The sequence below is a fragment of the Chionomys nivalis genome, chromosome 13, assembly GCF_950005125.1.
Source record: "Chionomys nivalis chromosome 13, mChiNiv1.1, whole genome shotgun sequence".
In the NCBI taxonomy this organism is placed as follows: domain Eukaryota; kingdom Metazoa; phylum Chordata; class Mammalia; order Rodentia; family Cricetidae; genus Chionomys; species Chionomys nivalis.
Window position 1 is genome coordinate 33,820,371 of NC_080098.1, and position 9,288 is coordinate 33,829,658.

Sequence of the window (9,288 nt, forward strand, 5' to 3'; positions counted from 1 at the left end):
TATTGGACTTAAATCTCTCGTAGCATCCTTAAGAACAGTACTACCAGGACAATCATTCTCATTTCTCCAGATAGAAACCTCAAAATTTCGAGAGGCAGTAACCTACCCAATCCCAGTCCTTGTCACCCATCACTCACCTGGGCCAATGCAGCTAGGGTCCTCACTTGAAAATGCAAAGTTCTATAAGGCAGTCGGTCACTTTTTTGAAGACAAGCTAGTAGAACAAGTACTACATGCAACTAACCTAAAAAGCCTACTTTTGACCAAAAGAGGCACGTCAACCAACTCTGGAGACCAGGGAATTAAATATTAAATGCGATGCATCTGTAGACTGTGCCCCAGAAGAAAGAAATCACCCTCTTCAAAGTCTCTCCACCTGCAGGCCATAAGAATATCGGTCCCAAACCAAGCTTTCCTCGCATATATATAAAGAAGTCTCCTCTCTTAGTGGATGTGGGCTGGTGAAGGAGAAAGAATGGCCAAGCAGGCTCTAAGTTGCACTCCGTGGCTTCTGCCAGGCATCTTACTGTGTTTCCCGTTCTGTCCTCCTTTGAGTGGGCAGCATGTGACTGAGTTGCCAGGTGTGCTCCACTGTGGGCTACAGAGCTTCCAGTTTACTGTGAACCTCAGCCAGGAGGCAGAAAATTCTGGGTTAACAGCTTGGGGTAAGTCAGACTCAACCAAGTACCTGTTCTTAAATTTCCGGTCTTGGCCCTTTCCTTCTTTCAAAATCTCCACAGCCCCTGCCTACAGAATGCATAGTCAAAACCATGCAACTTTCAAACCCACCTTGCGATTTTCTCAATGTTGGAAGCCCCCTGGGGTCAGCTGGTGGGGCTGGTTATCCACCAGCGATTAAGTGCTGTGTTTTCCATTGTCCGCCTGCCCTAGATAGCGAAGGGCTGCCGCACAGGCTGAAGAATGACTCCGACTGTGGTACATGGGTGACAGACAGTCCAGATGGCTCCCTGGTGTTGGAAGCTACCTACAATGGCTGCTATGTCACTCTGAGGGTAAGTAGACCCCTGCTCTCAAACAAGAATCCTTCAAACCACCAGCCAGGCTGACCGCTGTTGCTTGTCTCTTCAGGGCTCCCACTATGTCATGGAAGTTGAAATGCAAGGGGTCAGTGCAGCTGGACAGACGGCAGGGGCAAGGAAGAGACTGCTTCAGTGCCCTTTGGATCTTCGAGGTAAGTGTAGAAAGCATTCTGGCCCGGAGACGGTCCTACCTAGAAGGTGTTCTTGTGATTCTCCTGTCTACTCCGGATGGTAGCAACTGATCCTAAGAAGGCCTCTTCCCTCCATGTTCAGCCCTTAGGAAAACTAACCATAGGGAGACTCCAGCTGAGGCTGGGAGGGTTAGAAGCTGGCTCCTACTTATAGACCCAGGTTCTGCTGGATCTCTCAATGAAAGCCTCTTGCCTGTGATTTGCAAAATTGAGATTCAAATGTGATTTAGCTCTTAGCTGGAACCAGGAACCTCCTCACCCTTTGGAAGGGGTGGAAAACACAAGCTAGTAATAGGAAATAGCCAGAGAAGCCATCTCATGCCGGTCTTCCACCTCCAGCTGGGGACACTTGATCATTTAACTAGAAAACCCAAGGCAAACTCTTCCCTGAGAACCCTTTATCATAAGGACAGATCCAAACTTAAATTCTCTTGCCACTATCTGGTTACCCAAAACATTAACCAGGATTGGTGATGCACACACCAAATGAGTCAGTCTTTACTCAAACCTACTAGAAGCCTGATGACATGAAAAACTCCTGCAGTATCACCCATGGCAAAGACTGATAAGTCCCTCTAAAGAGCTAGAAAGGTGGTTGTTGAAAGGCATGTGAAGAGCCTATTTGTTCCCACACATACTAGAATGTTATCCTAAGTAGGAATCCATTTCCGGTGACAAGGTAACTTAACGTTGATCTTTCTTTGGGATTTAGTCTACAGGAAGGAGAGTCAACAGGCCTGTTGAGGTGGTCTGGATGTTATGGAGTTCAAAGCCCAGGTTTGTGACAAGATGCTTCACTGAAGGACCGCCCAGCAGCCCAACTTAAATTCTCCTTCCCTTCTCATTATCCAGCCCCAGAGATTCTGCGTCCTGAAGTGTGCAGTCCTGTGCCCGTGAAGGAAAGGCTGCCTTGTGCTCCCTCGCCCATCTCTCGAGCAGACTGTCACCAGCTGGGCTGCTGCCACAGCTCTGAAGAGGGAGAGGCGGGCTCTTGTTATTATGGAAACACAGGTACATGCTTCCATCTCAAATTAGTTGAGAAAAAAGGGGGCTTGATGATTTCTGATGACACCAGAGCAGGAAAAGCTTAATTCAGCCAGCAAATAAAAAGCAACTGTTTGCTAGTGGAAGGGCAACGCTGCCTAGAACTAGAACTTTTGTAGTCTTTCAATGTCTATTCTCCTAGATATCAAACAAAAACCTGCAGTCTATATGACAGGTACTTACTAATTGAGAAACTTGCTTTCCCCAGGAATAATCACTTGGGTGTCTGGTAGTCTTAAGATTATGTTTAGAGAGAGAATCACCCCCAAGTGGTTATTCACATGCCCCATATCAAGCTTGAAGGTTTTCTAGCACATTAAAGACTCAGAGCCCAGGTCTAAGCAGTAAGACAGCAGGTACTCCCACACCTGCCCTCCAAATGCAGGTGTAGCCAAGTTAGAGCCTTGCCTCAGTGGCCCTGGCAAGGCTTTGGTGCACGTGGTCATTGGGCAAGCCTGTTGCCAGGAGCCAAGTCATCAGTGGAGATTGCAACCTCACTGTGGGGGCATCTGGAGCAACTGATTGATTACTTAGGTCCACCTGGCTCCACCTGAGGAGCGACCTGACCTCGCCTGTCTCTGGTATTCCAGTGACCTCCCAGTGCACCAGAGAGGGTCATTTCTCCATTGCTGTGTCCAGGAATGTGACCTCACCACCCCTGCGCTTGGATTCCCTACACTTGGCCTTCAGGAGTGAAAGTGGATGTGATCCGGTGATGGCAACATCCACCTTTGTCCTGTTCCAGTTTCCATTTACTTCCTGTGGGACCACAAGGCGGGTGAGAAAGAGGGTCTTGGGGGGTGGGGGTGGAAGCAGTGCCTTAGTGATTAGGAGATGAGATAGTATAGTCACGAAGAGCAGTCCTGATCACTTCTGGGTTTCTAGAACAGTCTCCAGGGCAAAGGGCCATGGTTAGCGGGTGGGTGTTTCTGTGGGCATTCAGCAAATGCCTCTGCTGTGGTCCAGCTTTTCCTCCATTCTGCAGGGAGCAAATATAAGGAGCAGATTCCTCATACTTCCAGACTCTAGATAATAGGGAGGGGGATGCTGACTTGGATTGGGGTGGTCCATTTGCCTAATCTCTAGTACTTAAATCATCTCTTCATTCCTTGGTTCTGCATCAAGCATTAGCCATACTTTTCCACATTACTCACAGACAGGACCCCTGCATTCCTATAGGACTCAGAAAACAGCATACAAAATAGGATGTGACTAAGAACTTGGTCTGGGCCACATGGATATAGTATTCAGCTAACAGACTGAAGTGACAACTTCTCTTTTCCCATTGGGCAGATCAGTGGAGACCAGGTCGTATATGAAAATGAGCTAGTGGCCACTCAGGATGTGAGAGCCTGGGGCAGTGGCTCTATTACCCGAGACAGCATCTTCAGGTAGAGTCAATTTTGATCAAAGAGGCCAGTAGGCCTTTTCTTCATAAGACTCTTGGGGTAAACTGAGCCCACAGGAGAACACGTCCCAGTAACAGGTGAATCTGCCTGCTCCCTCAGCTTGCCATTCATGTAGACCACTGTATATATTACCTGGGTCTCTGCTTCCAATTTGATCTGTCTTATCCTCACTGAGACTTCTGTTCCTTCTGCCTTGCGGGGATTTATTTCTCTTCTGGGCCTCCTCTTTACCTTGAGTGGTGCAGCTGAAAGAATTCCTTTCAGACCTGACCTCCCCAGGTCTCACACTTGAGTTTCATTGCTGTATTAAAGAAAGTACGAGTGTTGCCTCGAGAACCCCGTGAGATAACACCTGTGTTGCTCCTCTCTGAACACTTGATGCTCTCAGCTTCTCCAACCCTAGGCTTGTCCTTGCATGGGGCACCTCTCTCCTGCGCTTCTTGGCAAGCATTTTCGTTCATATCCTGTCACCTGTAAGATGCTATCCTCCTGCTTGCACTATTAGGGTCTCCTGCAGCGTATTTGTTATGTAGTTTTCTCACCAACTCATACTGGATTTATTTGCATAGTGACAATGGAAGGTCGTTCTAAGGACAGAAACCCGCTCTGACTTAGTTATGAACTTGGAAAACACCTACCAGTTTAAATCGGCAGGGGTGACCAGCAAACCCGTGGTACTAAAATCTTATTTTTCCTGCAGGCTCCGAGTCAGCTGTAGCTACTCTGTTCTCAGCAACACATCCCCAATTAACATGCAAGTGCTGACTCTCCCACCACCCCTTCCTAAAACCCAGCCTGGGCCCCTCTCTCTGGAACTTCAGATTGCCAAGGGTAAGCCTTCCTTAGTTGATAAATCCCACCTAAAGGCTGTCAGTACACTAACTTGGTAACATGACATGTGTATAGAAGTTGAGGCTATTCCTAGTAGCACAGTTTCCTAGTTCTGCTAATAGCAGTTTAATTCTCTCTCTCTTTCTCTCTCTCTCTCTCTCTCTCTCTCTCTCTCTCTCTCTCTCTCTCTCTCTCTCACACACACACACACACACTCACACACACACTCACACACACACACTCACACACAGAGGGTGGGGAGAAGAGGTCAGAGGCCAACCTCAGATCAATTCCTTGTGTGCCATTCGCCTTGTTTACTGAGGTGGAATCTCTCATTGGCCTGGAGTTTGTTTCTGCTTTGCCAACTCTAGGAGTATAAGCACAGATGTTAAAGCCTGATCTTTTCACGTGGGTTCTGGGGTCGAGTTCAGATCCCCATGCTTCTATAGGCAGGCATTTTATCTACTAACTTATTCCCTAGCACTGCTTTAATTCTGGCTTTCTTTGTACAGATAAAAGCTATAGCTCTTACCATGGTGCTGATGACTACCCGCTGGTGAAATTTCTCCAGGATCCTATTTATGTTGAGGTCTCCATCCTTCACAGAACAGACCCCTCTTTGGGGTTACAGCTAGAGCAGTGCTGGGCCACACCTGGCCCTAAACCTTCTCATCAACCACAATGGCCCATCCTGGTAAAGGGGTAAGTGAGTCCCCCTGAACCTGTGTAGGCCTTCCAAATAGCCCATCCTGACTTCTGTCTCTTGACTTAGATGCCCATATGCTGGGGACAACTATCAGACTGAAAGGATCACTGTTCAGAAGGCATCAACCCCCTTCCCTTTCCATCACCAGCGCTTCAGCATCGCCACCTTCAGCTTCACGAACACTGTAAGGGAGGAACACGCTCTTGGTGGCCAGGTATGGTATTTCCTTCTGTACCCATGCAAAGTTTTAAAACCCCCAGTACTCAGGACAGTTTTCCCTTCTGCCACCTCTCTAAGGTGACTCTTTGACCTTTGACATTGGCCCTTGGTATTAAGGGCAGCTTCGATGTGGTACTGAGAGCATGAGTACCATCTGTCACCTGAACTCTGGAGCTTCGAGACCATTGGGACATTAACTTAGGGAGTTGGCCATAACACTTTCTGAACTTTTTAGAGAGATGAGGTATGGGGTTGGGAGACTTGTGATGTGGGAGTTGTCTACAACGTGACATTGACTTGTCAACCTCCAGGTATACCTGCACTGTAGTGCATTGGTCTGCCAGCCTGATGGGACACCATCCTGCAGGGTAATCTGTCCTGCTTCCAGAAGTGAGTACCTTACCTGCCCACCTCCAGACCTGAATGAATCCCCTAATGCTACCATGTTAGGCTCAGCTATTAAACTAAGAAGAGTTATCTCATTAATAACGTTTCCCTTAGTACTAAGTAAGCACGTAGAGCTGAGTAGATTGCCAGAATCTCACGTTTTCAAAAACAACTCACTTTACACAAAACTTGACTAAACCAGAAGCCAATTATGGCCCAAATGTGGCTGAATTTGTTAGCATATAGAGCATCAGATCCAGACTTTTAAAACGTTGGTGCTGTGATCAAAGTCAAGTCTTCATGCTTACATAGTAGTTTACTGACTGACCTATTTCCTCAACCAGCCACAAGTCAACGTCCTTTTCCATCTTGCCTGTTCTCCAAAGTAGATGTCCTGGCCACCTGAATGCAGGTCTTCAGTGTGCCCTGAAGGTACACAGTGGAAGAACCATAGACACAGAGTATGCTCTGGAGTTGGCCTGACCCAGACCTTCTTATAAATGTGGATATTTCAACTGATCCACTCACTTGCACTAGATTCGAGATTCTTAGATCCTTAGATGTCTTCTATAAGAAAAAAAAACGTTTAGTAATTCAGTGTAGTCATGGTGTAAGACAGAAATATAAGCCAATTCTGATCATGCTCATTATTCCCCCCCGTAAAGACAATAGATTGATCTTTTTCTAGATGGTTTAACTGACAGATATAGGATTACAAGAACTGTATCCTCACTTCCTGTTTGAACATAAAACCTCTGAACTATAAGGGTAACAGAATGTTACTGTTAGTGTTCATTCTGGTGATAATGTTAGTTGCAGGGGTTGGGGAGATCATTGAATGTGATCTGTCCAACTCCTGGTGAACTGAAATAATATCTTTGTGGGGGTTAAATGGAAAATCTCAGACTTGATTTGGTTTGTATTAACACACACAAAGGTCTTTATAAGGTTTGGAATGGAGACAGGGGCATCAAGGGACTTGATTTCGTGTCTTAGTCCCTTGGCTCACCCTTGCTTGGGCCATGTATACAACTGAATTCCCAACAATTACAAGCTCTCATCTCTCCATCAGGAAGAAGAAAATCTGAGCTTTATTTTGAAAACAGCACTGCCAGCATATCTAGTAAGGGCCCCGTGATCCTCCTCCAAGCCACCAGGGACCCTGCGGATGTGCTCCACAGATACTCAAGTGAGTGGGAGGACATCAAATTACCAGTTACTTCCTAGCTAGTTGCAAACTCGCATGCTTGTAATCTCAGCACTTGAAAGCTGAGGCAGGAGGAGGATTTCTAGTTCAAGGACAGCCTTGCTATGTAGCAAGACACTGGACAGTCACTCACCCTATTCTTAAAACTTGCTTCCTTGCCCTGTTCTTTACTGTTCAATGTCTGTTTTTCCCCCCCAAAGAAATCACCATTCCTACAGAAAACTCCTTGCTTCTGTCAATATCTAGAATGGCTTGGCGTGTTTCAGCACACACCAACCCACCTTTCCATTCCACAGGTAGCCCCGTGGATTCCCCTGCTCTGTGGATGGTAGGACTTTCTGTCGTCATGATCATCATTGGAGTCTTATTAGTCTTCTACTTGGCCAGCAGAAAACTGAGATGAATCGCCCAGACCAATTGTCTTAATAAAACAGGAAATTCCCAGCATGCTATGTGCTTGTTATTTGAAAGATAGTCTGATGTTGAAGGAATACCTCGACTTATCTAAGCATCTTACTTTTCTCACTTATGGAAGGCATCTTCTCTCATCCGAGCAAAGAGTAGCATGCTGTCCTTTCAGCTCGCCCTACTGTGCAGAGAGTAATGCTTTGGTAGAACACAACTTGTTAGGCTTGGGAAGGCAGTTTACACACACACCTAACTAGCTCGACAAGGTTTTACAAGCTTAAGATGTAGGAATTTTCAAGCTGAGAGAACTAGTCTTTGGGTAGCCACAACTCCCTGGGACTGATAGTGTGGGGATTTAAGGGGACAGCCAGTGTAGATCACAAGAGGGGCTAACTTAAACCTTCTGCTGAAAGGCCACATCTGTACATACCTATAATCACAGCACATGGGATTCCCAAGATGAATGACAATTTAATGTCAGCCTCAGCTACATAAGAGATCCTGTCATTTTATTTTTTTCAAAAGTCAAAAATACCTGTTGGAACACCTGCCTGCCTGTTCAAAGCCATGGTCTTGAATCCTAACCTAAAGTTACCATCCCTACTCCTAGAGAGTGATTTAAAAGATGCAAATCAAGGCTTCTAATTGTATTTCTAACTACTACAGTGTCTAATCCTAGGGCAAGAGCCATGGTATTTGTGGCAGTAATAGAGGTCAATTTGTCAATGATAGAAACTGACTCACCTTGGCTATCACAAGTAGGCAGAAGAAAATAAAAATGTATCAATTTCAAAAATACCCATAGCTGCAAGTCCCCATGTTAACTTTTGGACACCAACATATTTTTATAGCAAGTCTTGTGAATGTTAGGGGAAACCACTGTATGTAAACTGCCAGATGATAGACTGAGTTTTTCTCTAGTTTGAGCTGACTTCAAACTATCTATGTAGCTGAGGTTCATCATAAACTCTTAATCCCCATGCCTCCTATTCCAGAATTCTTGGGTCACAGAAATGCCACCATCCCATTTCTGCATTGATGGGGTTGATTGAACTCAGAGTTTTGTGAATTCTGGGTAATAGCCCTACCAACAGAGTATATCCCCTGACTCTTATACATATCAATTATACATGCATATATAATCTTAATAAAATTATAACTAAGAAAATTGACGGGAATCAACAGAAGCATTTCATGCACACATTTACTTCAGACTGAGATAAACAAATATAGCGCATAAGTGAAGCATAAATTAAAGTACTTTATATCCTAAATTTGTTAAATAAAATGCACAAAACTCAAGATAAAACATTAACTAAGTTCACCTTTGTCCTTGTGCCAGCCAAGTCTGAACACCCAACAACTTCTGACTCGGCTGATAATGTGGAGCTGCAGTTTGCTCAGTTCAGACACGCTGTCTGTACCATGTGCCAGGCACTGTGCATGGGGGTAAGAAACCAGAGAGCCACCCAGAAACAAACAAGGTAGGAGATACACACAGAATAAAATCAAGGAAGGGAAGATCAGGAAAGGGCGATCAAGTCACACTGATCTTTAAGAGAAATAGATGGACATGATCAGGTGTTCTCAGCTCACCCAAGCAAAGAAGCTATGTGGAGGGTGCTCTAACTGCCATTTATGAAGCAAGCAAGGAATCTGATAGAGAGGAAGGCTGGTCCAGCTCAGCCCTCATATAGAGGTTATTTACTGAGGATAAGCTTGCCCCTTTTAAGGGAAGTAAGGCAACTCATATTTACTATTAGATATATACCCAAAGAGAACAATCCTGGTGATAAAGGCTCAATATGAAACATTTAAGGTTTTTTCTAGTAGTTATTAATATCTT

The 9,288-nt window shown here is 45.4% G+C and overlaps 1 protein-coding gene across 1 annotated transcript; it reads left to right on the plus strand.

The window, feature by feature from the left end:
• The first annotated feature begins 468 nt into the window (after positions 1-468).
• Zp4 (zona pellucida glycoprotein 4) lies at positions 469-7,473 on the plus strand. The gene is made up of 12 exons (XM_057787941.1): positions 469-665; positions 892-1,013; positions 1,090-1,192; positions 2,084-2,242; positions 2,866-3,053; positions 3,569-3,666; positions 4,385-4,515; positions 5,028-5,217; positions 5,288-5,435; positions 5,752-5,830; positions 6,900-7,016; positions 7,331-7,473. The coding sequence occupies exons 1-12, from the start codon at positions 476-478 to the stop codon at positions 7,435-7,437; spliced, it is 1,632 nt and encodes a 543-aa protein (XP_057643924.1). The 5' UTR covers positions 469-475; the 3' UTR covers positions 7,438-7,473.
• Positions 7,474-9,288: the final 1,815 nt, after the last annotated feature.

Bases quoted from the DNA above. Each gene is read 5' to 3' on its own strand.
- Zp4 (XM_057787941.1), top strand. From the start codon at position 476: ATGGCCAAGCAGGCTCTAAGTTGCACTCCGTGGCTTCTGCCAGGCATC. The intron at 1,193-2,083 runs GTAAGTGTAGAA...CTCATTATCCAG, and splicing joins GTGCCCTTTGGATCTTCGAG to CCCCAGAGATTCTGCGTCCT. The intron at 5,831-6,899 runs GTGAGTACCTTA...TCTCTCCATCAG, and splicing joins AATCTGTCCTGCTTCCAGAA to GAAGAAGAAAATCTGAGCTT.